General features: G+C 40.0%; 3 protein-coding genes across 7 annotated transcripts in view; 1 reads left to right on the top strand and 2 right to left on the bottom strand.

Annotated features, from left to right (window-relative positions):
• elp2 (elongator acetyltransferase complex subunit 2) overlaps positions 1 to 3371 on the bottom strand; it is a 29346-nt gene extending 25975 nt beyond the window's left edge. For all 3 annotated transcript variants that reach the window (XR_011979301.1, XM_072676074.1, XM_072676075.1), the window contains exons 1-4: positions 3231 to 3371; positions 1855 to 1933; positions 1588 to 1658; positions 1128 to 1269 (exon numbers count right to left, since the gene is read on the bottom strand). Coding sequence is in view for 2 of the 3 variants with exons in the window: in XM_072676074.1 (XP_072532175.1) it covers positions 1128 to 1269; positions 1588 to 1658; positions 1855 to 1933; positions 3231 to 3362 (424 nt within the window). In the remaining variant the exon portion in view is untranslated. The remainder of the gene's footprint in view (positions 1 to 1127; positions 1270 to 1587; positions 1659 to 1854; positions 1934 to 3230) is intronic.
• A 239-nt stretch (positions 3372 to 3610) lies between these two features.
• abitram (actin binding transcription modulator) lies at positions 3611 to 7109 on the top strand. Its single transcript, XM_072676073.1, has 6 exons — positions 3611 to 3711; positions 4967 to 5018; positions 5447 to 5576; positions 5657 to 5733; positions 5853 to 5922; positions 6596 to 7109. The coding sequence occupies exons 1-6, from the start codon at positions 3633 to 3635 to the stop codon at positions 6731 to 6733; spliced, it is 546 nt and encodes a 181-aa protein (XP_072532174.1). The 5' UTR covers positions 3611 to 3632; the 3' UTR covers positions 6734 to 7109.
• Positions 7102 to 19956, bottom strand: part of ctnnal1 (catenin (cadherin-associated protein), alpha-like 1) — a 72561-nt gene continuing 59706 nt past the window's right edge. For 2 of the 3 annotated variants that reach the window (XM_072676070.1, XM_072676071.1), the window contains 8 exons: positions 17984 to 18021; positions 17840 to 17890; positions 17237 to 17391; positions 14628 to 14676; positions 12897 to 12953; positions 10834 to 10953; positions 10198 to 10281; positions 7102 to 9260 (listed from right to left, as the gene is read on the bottom strand). In XM_072676070.1, the coding sequence (XP_072532171.1) occupies positions 9096 to 9260; positions 10198 to 10281; positions 10834 to 10953; positions 12897 to 12953; positions 14628 to 14676; positions 17237 to 17391; positions 17840 to 17890; positions 17984 to 18021 (719 nt within the window). In that variant the 3' untranslated portion in view covers positions 7102 to 9095. Of the gene's footprint in view, positions 9261 to 10197; positions 10282 to 10833; positions 10954 to 12896; positions 12954 to 14627; positions 14677 to 16171; positions 16600 to 17236; positions 17392 to 17839; positions 17891 to 17983; positions 18022 to 19956 lie in introns of those variants that run through there. The other variant, XM_072676072.1, reaches the window with a different exon arrangement.

Raw genomic sequence — 19956 nt, 5'->3', positions numbered from 1 at the left:
CCTTCTAATCATGACTCATTTTGTTCTTTAATTTAAAATAGAAATAATCTTTGTCTAAGAGTGGATGATGTCATCATTTGCTCTGTAAAACATTTAAACTTTGCCCCATTACAAGCTTTACTTCAACAAACCCATTAATACACCAATCAGCAATAATATAAACATCACTGACCAGTAAAGTCAAAAACACTGATTATCTTTATCTACAGTGGCATGCATCAAATGATGGGATATATTAGGCAGCAAGTAAACAGTCAGTTCTCAAAGTTGATGGGTTGGTTGAGATGATTGGGCAAGCATAAGAATCTGAGGCTTTGTGGGACAAGTCTAATCCATGGAGGCCTCATCGAGAGCTGCCACCTCAGAAAGTACAGGGCTGAATCTCCTGCTGATGTATTGCTGTCAGGCACCACAGAACAGCTGCAGATGTTTAGTGAAGAGCTGTTTTGCCAGCACAAGGTGGTTTTAATGTTAGGGCTGATCAGTGTACATTAGCACTTTTCTTTTTGAAATTGAATGCATGATTAGGTGGGAGCGATCTAGAATTAGACCAGAGGGAAGCCTGTCAAAAGATGTTTAATACCCACACTTTCAGGACCCTAAAGGCAGATGGAGCACGAAAGCACCCATTCGTCAGACAAACACACACACACACTTCCTAAACATGTCACAGAAAATCACTCATCTTTCCTCCAGGACAGAAAGAAGATGGACATTTCAAGGTCATCAGAGTGAACATCAGAGTGATTGGAGCAATCTCCTTCAGAATTAGGATGACTCTGCTGTGTTCTGCGGTTGTTTATGAGGAAACGTGAGGTCAAAGCATATACAGGCAGTGACAGCATCTCACCTTCCTTTGGAAATTATTAGGAGCCCTGGTCAATACAGCTGGATTACAAATGTAAGCATGTGCAACACGTTTCTCAGCTCATTGCACATCTGCCAACTATGGGACATTCATCGTCAACATCAGCCCAATGCAAAGTCCACACTTCCCTTTACAAAAACCTACCAGCAGATGTCAGGCTTGAAACAGTGCTGAGGACTCATGAACATCTGCATTCACTCCTTTCATTAATAATTTCTGTGACTCCAATTAGTTTCTTATTTAAAAGAGCATCGTTCACCTGCTCCACTGCTGTAGGTCCACAGTTTAACTGTAGAGTCAGATGACGTAGAGGCCAGCAGTAACTGTCCAGAGCGCAAAGCCACAGCGTCCACTGCACACACTGGCCCAGAGTGACCGGAACAAACTGCAGACGAAGCAAACTGAAGGGAAAAGTGTTAAATAAGAGAATATGTTATAAAATGTTTTTTTTTGTTTTAATTGCAAACATATTTACAGTGTCTCTGCATAGCATATGTTACACTCTTCAATAGAAATGTGTGGTTCATAGAACCAAAAGTGAATCTGCTATGGCATTACTCACTTTTAAAGCACCCTTATTTTTTAAAGAGTGTTCACTCTAATAAAACAAGTAACAACTATAAAAGCAAACAACGACATAACAATTAAATATTCATATTTATATTACCAGAAAAGCATCACTACACTGTTCACGCAAGAAAACATCATAAGAAACAAACCTTGCCATCTCGCTCCTCCCAGACAATAACACTATTATCTGACCCTCCTGAGACCAGCTGTGTTTCTGGGCCTGTGAAAATAGATGCCCAATAAATCATACAACAGCAACATGTCGTGATATCTCCAGAGCAAGTAGAGAAACTAGAATGTCTATTGATTTTATGGTCAACATTTACTTTTCCTCTCCATACATCTTTTTCACTCCATACTTCTTTCTAATCTGCAAATGTACACAAATAAAGACAGATATACTTAATCAGCCTTACCACAGTCATCTCTGTGTGCCCACTGGACAGCATTGACCCTGCCAGAGTGCTTATTCAGGAGAGCTGTAATCTTTATTTCCTGGCAAAGAGAAAAAAATCACAAAACACACTTTTTTCTTCCAACAAACAAACAAAAAAACAACAACACACTAACCTGAAACATTTTGAACTAACCAGAACATTTATGCATCACTGGATGTCTGGTGTTCTAAATGATTGCCTTTGTGACCCAGCACCAATAAATGTTATATTTCTCTGTGATTAAATGTAGCGTCCTTACTATGGACTAATCCTTGTCCTAAAACAAGCTCCACCAAGTGCTGTTCTTGTTATAACTCCCCTACTTTAGCTGGATAATGCACAAGGTGTGCACAAGAGCACAGTGAAGAATTGGGAACCAGTGCTCTTACCGATGCCCCATCAGAGAGACATATTGAGGGCTATTGAGAATGATACACATCAGCCTACACTCCTACATGCTGGTAGCGATAAATCATTTTACGACCACACTAGATATCAGAGCCCTGGCGAAATTCAGCTGATATTAACCACTCACAGTTTTATTAATATGATCAAAAATATCAACCATCATTTGAATCTTTGGACAGTTTTGCCACTAGGGAAGTTAATCCTAGGCAGCATGGTTTAACCACCATGGTAGGAAAATCAAAAACATGCCAACGTTTCCAATCCTAAATATGGTATGAGACTAGGACTAGGACAGGTTGTAATACTAAGAAAAGCTTTTAATAAAAATCTAAATGAATAAGAGTTAATTAACAAACAAATAAATAAATAAACAAATAAATAAATAAACATGTTTCAATGTTTCTGGTGTGTTTAGATGAGTTTAAGAAATATTAATATGGAAAGCAGTCATATGTCATAAGTTACAGTTGATAACTGACAATTTTGTCAAAGATTAAAGCAGTTTGCTTATTTATAAAGTGCATAAAATTATTCTAGAGCATTTCTATTGATCCAATTATTATGAATTTTTGGAACAATGTATCAGACAACTTCTGCATTGCAGTGAAAAACTGCAGACAGCAATGATATGCATCAAGAATTTATTGTTATTATTATTATTATTATTATTATTGAATAGGTAACACAAATGACAGTAGTGAGGTTGACGTAAAATCGACATGTTTACTTCATAAAAGAATCATAAAACTACTTATAGAAATGCTTTAATGGTTTTACTATACAAAAGAACCCAAATCAGTGACTAAACAGAGGAAATCTGTCAAAACTGAAGCTCCAGTTCAGCTCCAGCTCAGCTCCAGCGCTGCTGCTCCTCTCTCTCTCACTCCGCTCCCGCACGTCCAGAAGCAGCTCTGCCTCCAGCACACAGCACACTCAGCACTGCTTACCTCAGGATCATACAGGGCAACTGAATTGCAAGTCCCAAAAGCGATTAAACCTCTCCGGCTCCACGAGAGAACATGTGGAGTTCTGTTAGCACAGCAGGCTACATGGCACGTCTGAAGCACGGAGGCCGCCATGTCTGCTCTCTCCCCCTTCACCTCCGTGCAAACGATTGGTGTCACTCGGCTGTTCCGCGAGAGCTCATACTTACATTATTTGTTTTCAACTCAAACTTGTGCTCGTAAACACCGTCAATTCAAAGTTTATTTGTTAAGATACAACATAGTGAGCATTTGGGTTTACAGTCTGATTGTATGGTGTGTGTTTGTGTATGTTAAATACACGCTACTCCGCTTGTTTCCAGCCGGAGTGTAGTTGAGGCAGGACAGGAGGCGTTGTAGTCCGTCATGGTGTTTGCCATGGAAGAAGCAGATCAAACAGCTCCGTCTGTTATTGATAGATATTACACGCGATGGTATAAAACAGGTAACGGTGTTTCGGTTGTTTTGTGAGTGTAATATTGCTGACCTGTGAAAGGAACCGACAGTTACGATGTTGCTCACATACTCGCTAATGCTGCCGCTGCACCACTGGGCTCGTGCTCTTTTCCATGTAGGGTTAAAAAGAAAGTAATCGCACTGCAGTGTGGAGTTTACACTGTATACACTATATGTCCAAATGTATGTGGACACCCCTTTAAATGAATGCATTCACTTACTTTTAGCTGCTGACACAGATGGCCGCGCGCGCGCGCACACACACACACACACACACACTGAAGGGGTATTAAGCCTCCCAGCATTGAGCTGAGGAGCAGTGGAACTGTGTTCTCTGGATTGATGATGCTTCCTCCAGTACTTTTGGGATGAGGTGGGGTAGTGATCGTCCAACATCCTAACCTCACTAAATCTTTAGGTGCTGAATGCAATCAAATCCTCACAGCAGTGCTCCAGAATCTATTAGACAGTCTTCCTATCTAAACAGTAGAGATAGTTACTCCAACAAAAGCAGGATAAACCTTTTTAATAGGTTTGGAAAGGATAATGAATGAACAAGTGTCCTAATACTTTTGGGACCTGGTGCATCATCATCATCATCATCATGCTGGAAGTAGCCGTTAGAGGATTAAGCTGTGGTCATGAATGGATGCATATGGTCAGTGACCATATTCATATAAGCAAAAAAAAAAAAGCACACTCTAAATTCATCACACCACCAGACTGGACAAGGGCACAATGCAGGTTGGTGCCAAATTCTAGCCTTTTTGGAGGCTCTAACCGGTCTTGCCCATTCTCCTTTGACCTCTCATCAACAAGGTATTTATGTCTGCTAAACTTTAACTCACTGGATTCTTTTTATTACACCATTCTGAGTAAACTCTAGAGACTAATGTACTGAAATCCCAGGACATCAGCAGTTCTAGAAATACTAAAACCAGCTCATCTGGCACCAACAATCATACCTCGCTCAAAATCAGGGAGAGCTCGTTTCTTCCTCCGTTCTGGTTGTTGTCGTAAACGTTACCTGAAGCTGCTGGCCCGTATCTGAATTCTGTTATTCATTGCACTGCTGCCATACAATTGGCTGATTATATAATTGTGTGAATGGGTATACCTAGATGCGCAGGAGTTTATAATAAAAACACTTTATTTCTGTATTTCAAATACAGTGGGGACTTGTTTCTGTTTAAAGATGCACGTTTGGATCCACAGTTGTGTTCTGTTATTTTATTTATCTTCAGATATGAAAGGAAAACTATGTGAAGACCACTGCATTCTCCAGCATTCAAACAGGTACAGTTATTTGTTGTTTTGAGATCCTCAGTAAATTAGTTGTGCATATTTCAGTAAAATTGATGTATTTGTATTTTTTGAGTATGTTTAAATAATACTTGCACTGTGGAATGATTGCTTAAATAAGTCTACATTTTACTTGGCTGCATTTTGACTCATGGACATTTAGTCAGCAATTGCATTGAAGTCTAATTTGTGTTGGTGGTTCTTTACTTCTTTGTATTTGGTCACATCACTTACTTTGGAGCTTTTTATTTTAGACCTAATAATCTAATAATCCAAGAAAAGAGAAGAATAAAGCCTAACAAGCTTGTGTTTCCATGCTGCTGATCGATACTACATGCACCAAAGTTTATGTTACTCAGTTGTCTCTTAAACCGATACTTCAGTTCTGCGCTCCACTCTGTCACCTAAAAAAATGTTTGCAGAATCTGTCTTATTACTCTTGCGGAGTCTCACCCCATCCTGCAGAATGGGAGGAAAATCAAGAACATCAACTACAAGATCAGTGACGGATGCAGCCGCCTGAACAACAAAGTATCTGGGAAGTCAAAGAGGGTGAGTGTTATTGCCAAGCAGCAGCTCTGTTATAGAGCTCAGAACAGCACAATAACAGCTTGTTTGTATGGATTCTGCAGGGTGGGCAGTTCCTCACAGAGTTTGCTCCTCTGTGCAGAATAACATGTACAGACAACATGGAATACACCATTTTTAGGTGAGTTACACCTACTGTAGCCTCACAAGCTTTAATCAGAACCGTGCTAGAACCTTCAGAATGACCATGATCCTGAATATCTAGCTAGCTGGGTTTATCGTTTATCGCATTTCTCTCAGCTGTATCAGAGGACGCCTTTTAGAAGTCAACGAGGACATCCTAAAGCGACCAGATCTTCTGCTGGAAAAGGTAATGTTGAGATACCAGTACACACTGTATGTACAAAAGTATCCAGAAGTTCAGCTACTTTACGGTGCACTCATTACTGATCCAGACTTTTAGTTGCACAGGCACAGCTTGTTCAATCACCATAGAACAGCATTGGCAATAACACAGGACGTTCAGGAGCAGCCGCGCATGAGTCTAAAGTCACCATGCACAATGCCATCTGCTAGATCAGCACTGAGCTGTGGAGCAGTGTAATTGAATTTTCTAGGGTGCTGGAGTGCCAGTCACTTCTGGGACACACTTGAGTGGCATTTTTGATCTGTAACTTATCATCCATTATCAGTACTAGACCTCACTAATGCGTCCATGGCCAAATGCAGTCAAATCCTCACAGCAATGTTCTGAAACTTAGTGTAAGGCTGCAGCAAAGGGAAAACAAACTTCCAATTAATACTCTTGATTTGAAAAGCAGCTCTGGAGGAGCTTTGGACATGGTGCGTGTTGTGATTTTACAGCTTTGTAAATTACACAATCCAGTCTTTTCATTGGGGGTTGCGGAAACACAGTCTGCAGCGGAAACGCAAGCTTTGGCAGTACCCGCTCCAGATGGTTTTAGAGCCATCCATCATTTAGTACAACAAGACCTTTTTTATAAAGTGACTAATACTGCTTTTCTGTGTCCCTCTCTAACCAGCCTTCTACTGAGGGGTACATAGCAGTCATTCTACCCAAACTCGAGGAGAGCAAGAGCATCACCAATGGCCTTCTGACTAGAGAGCAATATGAGGACGTTGTCTCTAAACGGACCAATCCACAACAAGAGCCTTGCTGAGATCAGCCTTACATACATTCTCAGGAACACTGTAATCTTCTAATGACCACTGGTCATCATTTGTGGTTTTTTTTTTCTTCCCTTTTTTGTGTATTAGAGGAGAAAAGAGCTGTAGCCGTGATTGCGTTTTGTTCCACCTTTGTCATATCTGTGCTGTACAGCTCTTGGTGTAGTTTTTATGGACAATCATTTAACATGACCTCTTCACACATTGGATTAGTTTTAACACGTTAACAGTATCAAATGTTCTTTTGGACTTGCCAGGGTCTGGCCTTTGCTGTGTATTTATTTACCATGTTTAGAATTGCACACATTGACAGAGGATTTATTTTGTAAAATACATAAATAAACGACACAACCTTCAATACTTTAAGAAAAATAATGTATATTTAGGATTTTCTTGGTTTTAACAATCATTCAACTGTCAAAAGGATCAATGGTCCAAAACTAATTCCACTCACGTTCATAGCTGCTCAATCATCTCTAAAGCTTATGGTTTTGACTGCGGTGTACTTTCGAGAAAGGTTTCGGCGAGGTCTTAGCGTATATATTCTCAAACTACCGTTAACAGCGTGTTCTCACACACACACACGTACATGTCACACCTGCACAAAAACATTTTGGACTCCAGCTTATTGTATATGGCCAATAATGTTCAAAGCATGAGGCTCTGCAGCACCCATGCCCAAGAGGAGGCAGAGGATTGTGCCACTTGCTCTAAAGTACACACCAGTCCAGTCTATTGATTTTCATGTTCCAGCTTCATTCTGACCGTTTGGAGTTAGCGTACCAGAGCTCGACATCCATTCATCCATCCATTATGTTTCAAGTAACGATACAGATCACAGTGACCTACAGGGCAGTCCATATGACAAGGCAGTCACTCTCAACCATAAGTAACCCCACCCCCTCAAAAAAAAGAAGAAAAAATGGTTTTAATAACATAAACGTCACTTTTGGATCAAGGTACGATCCCTCAGAATTACATTTCGGAAAATGACCCATTTGGAAACGCCCTTTTAAACACAGTAATGCTCGGCACATTTAAAAATGTGAAGTGCGTGAAATGGTGCCTTGTAGCTTTATGTTGGCAGCCTGTCTGCAAGCCCAGTACAGAGAGATCATCGTAATACAGACCATATTTGGCGCAGATGTGTAAATGAGGCAGATATATTAAATACAGTGTGTGTGTGTCCTACATTGCAATAACTGAGGTGACTATCATTTGCAAAAAAAAAAAAAGCTATTCTGTTAACATGATAATATATGGTGATAAATTATACACTTCATCTTAACGGTAGTTTGTTCAGCAGCCACTACACATGACATGTTTGGAACTGACCTGAAGACATGCACGGGTTTATGTGTGTATATGAGTGAGTGTGAGAGTGAGAGTGAGAGAGTGAGAGAGAGAGAGAGAGAGAGAGAGAGAGAAAAAAAGACCTTTTTTGCTTAATTTGTTTTGGTGTGTGTTCCTGTATGTTTTCACACATGCACTTTGACCCAAGCATTTACCAGGATTGGGAAGGGAATGCAAGCCGGTGGCAAAATCATGGAAAAGAAGACTCAGCTATTTACCTCCACAAGACGTCTTGCAATTAGGGATGGCTCATGTGTGAAGAAAAGCAGCCACGTTATCGGAAAATACAGTGGCATACAAAAGTTTGGGCATCCCTGGTTAAAACGTTGGTTCCAATGAATAGCTGAGTTAAAGATAAAACATTCTTTCCAACATTTTAAACAAAATGAGTGGTTTCTTTTTGTAAAATTTTAAAGTGAGGGTAAAAAATAAAGTTTTGGCACCCCAAGAAAACATTTACAAGCTGGAATACTTGCTGTTACTAAGCACTGACCATGCAGGGGTCCCCAAAACCAGCATCTTTTCTGTGATTATTTAGACAGTGCACTGTCAAGACGTCATGGGAGTGTATTTAGATTCTAGAGGAAACTGGCTAAATGCAGAATGACCAGAAAAGCACATTGTGTAGCATGTTTATAAGTTAAGCTTTCAGGTTTCTGGAGAGAAAATGTTGTGAATTTTGTACATGAGGAGGTTACATCCTGTTTACCGGACATTTAGGGGTACGTTTAAATGTGCATTCCTGGTAAAATGCAATTTAAGGGTTGCATGTGTGAATTATCAAAAATTTGAATGTGCCGCTGCACGTTTTCAGTGTTAAGAGCTTTTGTGAGGCGTGGAGCTGGTATGCTAACAGCTACTGTACATCACAAAACATATGGGCCAAAGTACACAAAGAGGCACACAGTGGACGAGTACACTGCAATGCACGAGTGTGTGTGTGTGTGTGTGTGTGTAATAATATTCCAGGACAGGTTAAAAGAGGGCCTAGAGATCCCAGAGCTACTTGGTCTCCAGGAAGGTCATATTGGCCATGTGTTGTTCCAGGGATTTGACTCCGAAGCCGTTGGAGCCCTTGCCGTTCAGCGCATCCTCTTTAACTGGAGTGCTGAGATGCCTTTCTCTCCAGTGCTGTGGCGAGCCCAGACCGCTGTGCTCTGACTTACACTGACAGAGAGAAGAGCAGCAGGATCAGTTAAAGCATCTTCATCAGTTAAAATGTAAAATGCAATATGTAAACCATAAGCTGCACTTTACAACATCCCACTCATCCCATCTGCCCACTTTAACATTTGACTAACGTGCAAAATGGCCAATCACAGCCCACTGTTCTGCCATAGGATGTGGGGGGGAGGCCATTGTAAAAGGTCAATGTTGCTCTGAAAGCTGGCCAGCTTGTGTTGTACTGAATTGTAGTGCAGTGTATTGTGCTGTATTGTACTGTGCTGTATGTGTCTGGAGTGTAGGTTTCAGTATTAGTGTCAACTTCCGACACTTTGCCTACACATAAACAGAGTCTAGTCTCATCCCTAACAAGTTAACTCGACATACAGCTTTTCAGAAACTCAGCTCCAGTCCTTGAGGCCCAACAGAATGGTCTATCACATCTGATTCATCTCACAGATAACTTGATCAATACTGCAGGTGTGGCTTCAGAACTGAACAAGGGACACACAGTTCTATACCTGCTTAACTCCTTTGCAATACATAAATAAAAGTTTAAGTCATTTTTATGCATGTATTTATTTATTTATTTCCTCCCTAATTTACCCAATCCACTAGTTAATACTCTCCCCCACTATCAACAAGTAACGCTTCAGACTCTGGGCGCATGAGGACTGATTCATACCCCCTCCAACACATCTCCGCACAACCAGCCACTGCCTCTTTTTGAACTGCTGAAGTGATGTGGGGGAAAAGAGAGAGTGAGCCATGTACCCACCCAGATAAAGCTATGCCTGTTGTGCTCTCTCAGGAGTTGGCTGCTGATGGCAGGCAGCATGATCTGGTTTGAACCAGATATCCTCACAAGTCATAATAAACAGTGAGTCATTTAAAGTGGAATTCAGCTCTGCTAATGCTTCATCACATCTGGTCATCTCACCTTTTTGATGAGCTTACTACACAGTGGCAGGAGAGAGACCAAAACCGTCACAATGCCTTTGGTGTTTTGTATGGATGAGTCCACCTGAGCAAGCCCCCAAAAAAAGACAAACAGGAGAACAGTTAGAGACCCCAAAATACATTTAACAAATACATCATACCTCCTTGTTTGGGCTCAGATTTCAGAAAAGCAATCATGTCCACCCTGAGACAATAATCTAGGGTTCTTTTGACAGATGGCTCACACGTAATAGGTTTCTCTGCAGTTCTCTGCAAACTAATATGCCTGGAAACCTTGAGAAGGCCACAGGAGACATGCTAGGAGATCTTGATTGAGCTTGTTTTTCTCAGACCAATGTTTCAGCTCACATACACACACACACACACAAACATGTGCACACACACACACACCCTCAAACTCTATAAAGCCATTTATACTAGCCTTTGGCTGTGACCTTTCCTTGATCAAAGTAACTGTGTACCTTTTTGTCAGGTTAAATGCTGTTGAAAGTGTTTAAAGGAGAAGCACATTAGGCTTAAAGTTCACTGAGGGTCCAGGTTTCACCCCATCTAGCAGTAAGCATGCACAGTCTTAGCTCTTCTACATTTTGTAATGTTGTAAAGTGATGATGTAAACCTTCTGAAACGTAGCACTCTTCCCCTGGACAGGTGTCTTAGCACAGACTTGCAGCTGCTGACAGGAAGCTGACAACTTCTCTGTCTCAGACAGCAGCAGCATTTTCTCCTCATCCCCCAGCTACAAAAGGAAAAACAACATTCAGTCAGCCCACTTCAAAAACCGTTGTCAGCTGAGAGTCAAGATGTTCTCTATATCGGACTAAAGCAAACTACACAACCTGGAGCCCCACTGACAGGTTTGTAATGCAACTGGAGAACCCATCAAAACTTTAGACACACCTGATGGAATGTATGTTTTACATATTTTTAAAAATACACTACCTTGACAAAAGTATTGGGACACCTGCACATTCATTGTTTCTTCTGAAATCAAGTGTATTAAAAAAAAAACAACCTTTATCCTGCTTTTGTTGCAGTAACAGTCTCTATTGTCCAGGAAAAAATTCTACTAGATTTTGGAGCATAGCTGTGAGAATTTGATTGCATTCAGTGATCCACCTCATCCCAAAAGTGTTGGATGGAGCACAATCATTCCAGAGAACACAGTTCAACTGCTCCACAGCTCAATGCTCAATGTAGAGTTTTACTGGCAACACATTTCTCTACAGGGACTAGTGAGTCTGTATCAGCAAAGGTACAAATGACCCTTGCTTTCTTTAGAAGGGATGTCTACAAACTTGTACATCAAAAAAATAAATAAATAAATAAATAAATAAATTAGACATGCAGTGTATTCTGAACTAAAGGCTGATGGCAAAGTAGTTCAGCAGACAATAAGCCTAAATCTTAGGTGCCTCTTAAGAAGATTAGTCGAGAGAAGGAGTGTGCAGAGCTACAATAAGGCAAAGGGAGCAATAATGAAGAAATTAAAAGTCTCATTTGGACAATTCCATATGTGTGTTTTTGATGCCTACAACATGACTCTAAATCAACAATCATCAATAAACTAAACCCTTGTATGAATAGCTCAAAAATCAATCCCCTATTCTTTAGGTACAATGTTTACATTTTATAATGTAATTAGAACTATTTAAAAAGAGCAAATAATCATTATTATAATACAATACAATCAAATCTCATAGTACTTTGCACATGTTAGGCTCCTGTAAAGTTTAAAGTATCCTTATCTGGAGCTTAAGTGTTTATTTACTCAGTAAAACATCAATATTAGAATAAATACAACTAACATTCATACTGAAAGTCGTGGTTTTACATCACTGTGTTCATTAAAACATCTTAAGAGCTCTCCTCATGGGAGTCTAGTATTATTTATAGTGATCATCCAACACCTGGTTTGGTAAATCAGTGCCTAAGGATGGTAAATCAGGTGACCTGGTGATGAAATTGAAAATATCCAAGCACTGACTGGGGGCGTCCATGAGAAATCTAGAACCATGCCTTGTTCTTAAAACTAGCTCACAAGATCTGTTCTGTTGTGATCTGGTGTTTTAAAAGAAAAACACTTATTGCGGAGATAAACGGTTCTAAATTATGTGCCTAGGCGCCCAAAACCTCTGCACAGTACTGTATACGCTTCGCTTCTATTGTCACGTAACAGCGGTGGTGGCATGTAGAATAAAAAAGCCCCATACTTGTACAGCTAGCACTTTTAACAAGCCCCTAAAGTCTTCAATTAGTGCATGTGTTATGCCCCTGCCCAAGAAAAAAAAAAGCTTTCTACAGAGAAGTATTAAAAGTTTCACACAGCTAATTATCCTAAAAGGAACACCCTGAGCTGGGTGATATGTGGTAATTGCTCTTGCGGCTGGACTGCAGCTCTGTACACTTTCAGAACTGCATTACCGAGTGGACCTGCTGGAGGTTATTAATGAACAGAGCGCTGGGCTAAGGCACCAGGCGGTGTGATTATGCATGAGTGGCCTGTGTCTTGGCCCAGGCACGCAGGGTTAGCGGACACTGATAGCTTCGTGACCATCCTCCCTCTGAGATAGATGGCACTCATTACAGACTTGCAGGGAAGAGAGTGGAATTAAAGTGTGGGGTCAGGAGCTGGGGTGGTGGGGGTTGATGGCTGAGTAAAACAGGACAGCAGTGTCTTACCTGGGTGGAGAAGGACTGCAGGAAGGAGCAGAGCTGGAGACCGTGCTCTGATAGAACCTACAGACAGAATATAAAGGGATATAAGGGAATATAGGGATCTATATTCCTATAAGGGAATATAGGGATATATATATATATATATATATATATATATATATATATATATATATATATATATATATATATATATATATATATATATATATTACACATAATTTTTTGTAACAGATCTCCGCTGTGTACTCTCCGCTATTGTTCTGTAGATCAACTAATAGGTCATTTGTACAAAGTTAAGTACATTTATTGACTATATTAATACACTGGTTCAGTACTACTAAATTTTCTCTTTGGTCAGAACACAGGGTCAGCCATGGTACAGTTCCCCTGAAGCAGAAAGGGTCAAGTCTTGCTCAAAGGCTCCACAGTGACAGTTTAGCAAATGTAGGTATTAATGATGATGATGTTTAGTGTCATCATCATTAATACCTGTCATTTTCTATCCAATTTGGAAAGTCAATTACCCAGTTCCTATTCATGTGAACTCCCCCTATCGCTAGCAATCCCTAGGGTGAAGACTAGCATGTCTCCTCTGACACATGTGAAGCCAGGCACTGCCTCTTTCAGGTGCAGCTCTCCAGTGGCTGACCAACATCACACTGGAAATAATGTAGAGAGAAAGTACCATTAACTCATCCCTAAAAGAGCAAGGCCAATTGTGCTTTCTTGGACTCCGGCTGCTGATGGCAAACAGCATGATCGCGACCATTCCCCATTTCTAAATCTTCAGTTCGATTGTTGATATGACTGACATACTCTCATACAAAACTCATGTCAACTCATACAAAATTATCAATATAAAGGTATGAGGTATGAAAGACGTATTCTGGTATTTTTTAACACGGACAATGCCAATGTTTATTCTGTACATTGAGGATCATGAGAATCAAGTTTTTTTTTTTTTTACTTTTTCTTCTTTCAAGTATAGATTTTACTAAACAAGAAACTGAACCACAACTAATTATTGCACTGTTAATTTACTACAAGACGATCAAAGAACCCATAATCTAGTCAGCTGGATTACTTAGTTCTTTAAGTTAAAACAAATCAAATCAACAACAAAAAACAACAAAATCAAACAAAAAAGCATGAGTATTTTCATAGTTTCGGGTTCTGAATTGATCATTTCAAATCGAATGAGGCAGAAGAAACTTTCCCAGCCTGCTTTATACCTCATAGCACAGAGGACTTCACCCAACATAACACCACAACCGAGGCGTACAGATCGATTACTGCAGTATCATAAATTAATAAGGTAACCTACAGTGAATCAGAGTGAACCTGCTTAGCAGGTACAGACTGCAGAGGTGTTCAGTGCTCTTAGCAGAGCTGTTCTATTATGTGGCTAAGCAGATGAGCTCAGTTTGCCAGAGTAGAAGTTGGCACAGGGAATATGGTGGAGCTGGCTGGAGGCCAACGGTTCACACTGTTTGACAGACAAGCAGCCAGCTCAGCAGTTTCCACCCCTCAGTGTCTCTACAAAAGCCCCAGAGAACAGAGGGTGAGACACTGCATCTCTCAGACAAATGATGACCAGTGCTTTTAATAGTGTATTGATCTGTCTTTCCCAGAGACTCCATTGAGACTCCATTGAGACAGAACCTGGATGCTTCATGACTCTGTGGATGAAAAAAAAATGATTAAGAGTTAAAGAAATGGAACTAGGCAGCATACCTCAGCTTGGTGAAACAGGTCCAACGTAGTCTTCAGAAGACCCTCTCCCCTTAACAAAATAAGACAGAATCACATTTTATGTGTGATGGGGAAGGAGAAATACGATTAAACAAGTAAAAAATAAAAATAAGACAATATATACACTAATCAGCTATAACATTATCACCACCTGCCTACGATAAAGTTGGTTTCCTTTGTGCCGCCACAACAGATCTGATCTTACGAGGCAAGCACTCCACAAGACCTGGAGGCATCCTGTGGTATCTGTTTTGGAGATGATCTGACCCAGTCGTCTAGCCATCACAGTTTGGCCCTTGTCAAAGTGTCTTAGATTATTACACTTGTCCATTTTTCTGCTTTCTGCACATCACTTCCAATAACTGACTGTTCAGTTGCTGCCTAATGTATCCACCCATTGAGAAATGCCACTGTAGATGAAGATAATCAATGTTTTTCACTTCACCCATCAGAGGTGATAATGTTATGGCTGATCAGTGTTTGCAAGTAGTCTAAACATAAAAATTAAATGCAAAACAACATCTGAAGGGCAAATATACTGAAGTAATTGAGCTGCACAAATGTACAGAAGCTGAAACAGCAGACTAATGCGCAGTAAAAGAATAGATCAGCAAACATGGACAAAATGATCCTCTTGCATTTGGTGTAGTTGATTCGTATAGAAGCCCATTCCCATCCTGTTCCTGTATCCATTTTGGCAGCAGCATGACGGAATTTTATCAAAGTAATTTGAGAAAATGACTATGTTGAAATAATGAGGTTTGATGTTTTAAAGTTCAAGAAAGCTTTTCGGGCTTTAAAGTCATTTGAGGTAACAAGCCCATACAGAAATCAGATATACAGCCATTTATACATTTATTTATTGATTTAATTAGTTTTTGAATGATTATATAGTGTGTATATGATATATAATATATATTACACAACATTATTGAGGTCAGGATGTTGGATGATCATTACCCCAACTCATCCCAAAAGTATTGGATGGAGCACCATTCCAGAGAAAACAACTCCACAGCACAATGCTGGTGTTTTTACACCCTTGTAGCCACACCTGGCATTAGGAAAGGTGTGAATACGTTCATACATGTTAATCTGTTCCAGAGAGTCCTATTCTATTGCCAATACTCCTCTACTATACAAGCTGGTATGTGCATTTGTACGTCTGTGTCAGCAATCGGTGCAACAAGTAGCTGAATGCATGGGGTGTCCACGAATATGTGGATATTCATTATTAGATACATTAATTATGTACATGTGTATATATGCTCCATAATTCTCATACTGTTAAATATATGTGTTTCACATATGTTTGATATATGCCTGAAATACATCTCATATTTGATGTTGGCATATATGTTATTTACATGTATTCCAATAAATGACCAATATATGTCCAAATATAAAGAAAATGCATATATTCTAATATATTTCATATATCTGAAATATTTAAAGTGTCATATCAGATTCCCATTAAAAACAAGTAATTCAATACAAGTTTATGGAAATTAAGCAGTGATGGGGATCAGACAGTGGGTGACTATGTCAGCAGTGAGAATGTGTGCGTTTATTCACAGTCAGGTCAGCAATGTAGGGGTGACCATTTTCACAGTGTGAGGGTGGAAAGTGGTCTTTAGACTGGAGGTTCAGGCCCTGAAGATAGAGTATATAACAGGTTGCGGTTGAGGTGTGTGTGGAGTCAGAGGTAATGCTGCTGGCTTTCGGCAGGCTTTTCTTGTGGCCTTCTGTCATACAAGTCAAATAATTGCTGCCAGAGACAGAGAAGGAGAAAGGAAAATCATGTTTTATTCTCTACTTGTTGGGAATGGGCTTCCGTTCGCTGTCCGAAGTTCGCTGGTTTAGTTAAAGAGGCCCTAGAATGTAAAACTACATTTATCTCAGAAAAATGAGAGTTCAGCACATGGAGCCGACAAACCTCCAGAACGGTTTCCTCCTGAAAATAAATAAATAAATAAATAAACAATTCGACCTGATGAAGCAAAAGCCACAAAGGCAAACTCGTACCTGCACTAGGCTAAAAACCTAATGCTAACCAATCACCTCTTGTCACTCAAACATCCGGACCCTTAAAAACAAATTTGACTACCTCAGTTTGTGGGGGAAAGGCTTGCTAACAGCACATTACCCTGGGAGGACACAACGAGAGGAAGCCCCCACTATCCATTAAGAATCACAATTACAGTGCTTTTGTTATAGACAGGGTTCAGTGAGATTTGCACCACATTCATATGCTTCCTTATGAGGAAGAACAACTTAAAATAATTAAATGCATTTTTTGGCACCTTCTAGGCGAAATAGCCAAAAGTAATAAAAGCTTATTTCAACCAATTAGCAATGTACAAACAGCATGCCTACATGGACACCATACATATCTTGCTGATCAACTACATTTAGCAAAAACAGAAAAAATTATTTTGCTCCAACCATAAGAGAAGAAGAGAGAAGAAAAAAACGTAAATATCTTATAACACATTTTATATATATGTGTATATGTGTATATAAAGCAGTGACCAGACTTCCTAATAAGGTATTAATAACTTTATTAATGCACTGTAATTAATGTCCTGTACCTGGTAAAGAGGTACATAGAGTAGGCCATGCTGGACATGCTCTGGCACTGCCGAGCCACGTCATGCTCCTGCTCCTCCCAGCGCTCCAGCTCTGACTCCACATCTGAGGTGAGCAGCCGAAGTTCCAGACCCAGCTTAGCAATGGTGGTCTGCTCCTGAAAAAAACAGTAAGAAAACACACATCTAGTAATTCTAACTGTTGCCGGTCTGTTTTCATTCAATCCAATCCAATCCAATCCAATTCAATTCAGCTATGTAATTATACCAATACTGGGTTGTACTGCTCAACTGAACACTATTAGGCAACAAGTGGTGGCTCAGCGGTTAGAGCGCCGGGCTATCGATAACAGGGTTGTGGGTTCGATTCCCGGGCTCGATTCCTTGAGCAAGGACCTTTACCCTCTCTGCTCCCCGGGCGCTGGAGTTGGCTGCCCACCGCTCTGGGTGTGTGTGTACTCACTGCCCCTAGTTCACTAGTGTGTGTGTTCACTACCACAGATGGGTTAAATGCAGAGGACATGTTTCGCTGTACAGTGACAAATACGTGCACCTTTACCTTTTTACCTTTACCTTTTAGTGCAATTGAGCTTATTTGTTACATACCTCTGCATCAAGCTTAGCAGCCTTAACAGTCTTCAGATTAGCCGAGTGCTTCTGAAAGAGAATAAAGTCCACAGTAGAAAGACGTGATACAATCTCACAATAAAGATCTAGAACTGTTCAGGTCTTGCTTGCTTGCTTACTTACCCCTGGTCTGGGTAATGACAGGTATGTTCTTTTATCACCTGAAAAGAGGAGTAGAAAGAGGGGGACTTGTTTATTTCAAATTGAATAATAACTAAAACTACAGACTTTAAAACCTAAAACAGCCTTACCACTTTATGACAGAACATTTTTCAGAATTTTGTTTAATGACCTCCATACATGACAACATACAAAAGGTGTTAATAAAGACTTTCAGAATAAAATCGATTTACACACATGGTTACTGAATATACCACCTAGCACCATATCATCACCTATCTGCAAAAACCTTGCATGTCCAAAACTTTAGAGGAGAAGGAAAAAACGTTCTGAACGTTTAATGGAAGTCAAGATATGAAGAGATTTTATTGTAAATCATTTTTGAGCATTTCCATTGCTCCAGTCAAGTGGAGAGTTTGAAATAATGTAAAGAACTCAGAAGTTTCATTATGTCAAAAAATGAAGAAATGGAGATACAAGGTTGTTGCGTGAAAGTTACGACATGCATTTTCTGTAAGATACAAACTCCTTTTTGGGTTTTTTTCCAATGTGAGACCTCAGTGGTTTCAGAGAGAGGCCCGTCTAGTGTTACTTTGGCAGTGAGTTAACTAAAAGCTCTATAGAAAGTTAGAAAGAAAGTCATAAACACAGTGAAATCTTGCATATATGGGTAGTTCTAAATTATTGTAATAAGTCTAATTTCTTAGTAATAAACATGAGCATAAACAAAGTCTCACAACCATTTTTTATTTGTACATCTGTCACCAAAATAGGAGCAAATGACTAAAGCTAGCTAGCAAAGAACCGACTATTAAAAAAAGAAAACAATGTGTGAGACACAAGGCAGCATTCAGCACGAACAGCTATTTTTTGCCACTGAACTCCCCCTACAGGTGCACAGTGTAATTCACACTAATGGACAGCTGTACACACACATTTGTTGACAAACTGAGAGATACAGACTCAGCACCTGAAGATGCATGTGTACTGAGGCAGTGGAGTAATATTACAGGATTTCACACAAATATTAATCTGGTTATTCATATTCATATCTGGTGTTCTAATGTATCTGTCCACATGAAAGTGTAGCATTATAATCTACACAAAAAAAGGCATCAGCTGCTAAAATATGCAATCTCAGTGGCTCAATAGCTCAACTTTTCCTGGCCTTCACTAGCATTTCTATGACTGGAAAAAAAAAATCAAGGTTTTCCAGATTTTTCTGAACGTGTGGAAACCCTGTAGAAATAATAAAGCGTTATCAGACATCACAGCAAGGCCAACTTTAAATAACCATATACTTCAAAATAACCTTTTTTGTCACAATGGAAAATTTTCACTCCAACAAAAGCTATTCCCGAGGTGTGGTGTTTCCAGAAGAGGTGTTCCTGTTTCTCTTTCTCTCCCTCTCTCTCTCTCTCTCTGAATTAAATACTACTGTCATAAGGAACTCTGTCTCGGATGTGGTTTAGAAAAAAGCAGACCATTTCACATTTCAAGTGTTTAATGCTCTGGGGAGCAGGAAGCACTCAAAAACACCCGAGCAGCTGGACCACTGCTGTCCATCTTGAAACTAATAGCAACATGGGTGTATGCCACTTCTCTTACTGCGGGAAAATGGATGTGGCTTCTGGGGACTGTGCTGTGTAAATGTCACAGTAGCACAACTCAGAGGCTGAAGATGATACAGATCTCACCAAGAGGGAAAAAATGTCTTTTCAATAGCCCTCAGTCCTTAGGGCCTCAGACCATAAATCAGTAACAAAACCCGTTTTGTGTATTCTGAAAAGACCCGCAGTGATGGTACGTCAGGATAAAGTCAACAAAGAAACTAAGTAGAACATATTGTACCACGGTGGAACTGATGGGCAAGGTGAGACGGCCTCATTGAGGGCCTGAAGTTTGCTGTAGATATTTATAGGCATGCCGAGAGAAACGAAAAGGTCTGGAAGTCAGTGTGAACTGTAAACTCGAGG

The sequence above is a fragment of the Salminus brasiliensis genome, chromosome 3, assembly GCF_030463535.1.
Source record: "Salminus brasiliensis chromosome 3, fSalBra1.hap2, whole genome shotgun sequence".
In the NCBI taxonomy this organism is placed as follows: Eukaryota; Metazoa; Chordata; class Actinopteri; order Characiformes; family Bryconidae; genus Salminus; species Salminus brasiliensis.
The sequence above is the reverse complement of the archived record's forward strand: the minus strand, read 5'-3'. Positions and strand labels throughout refer to the sequence as shown.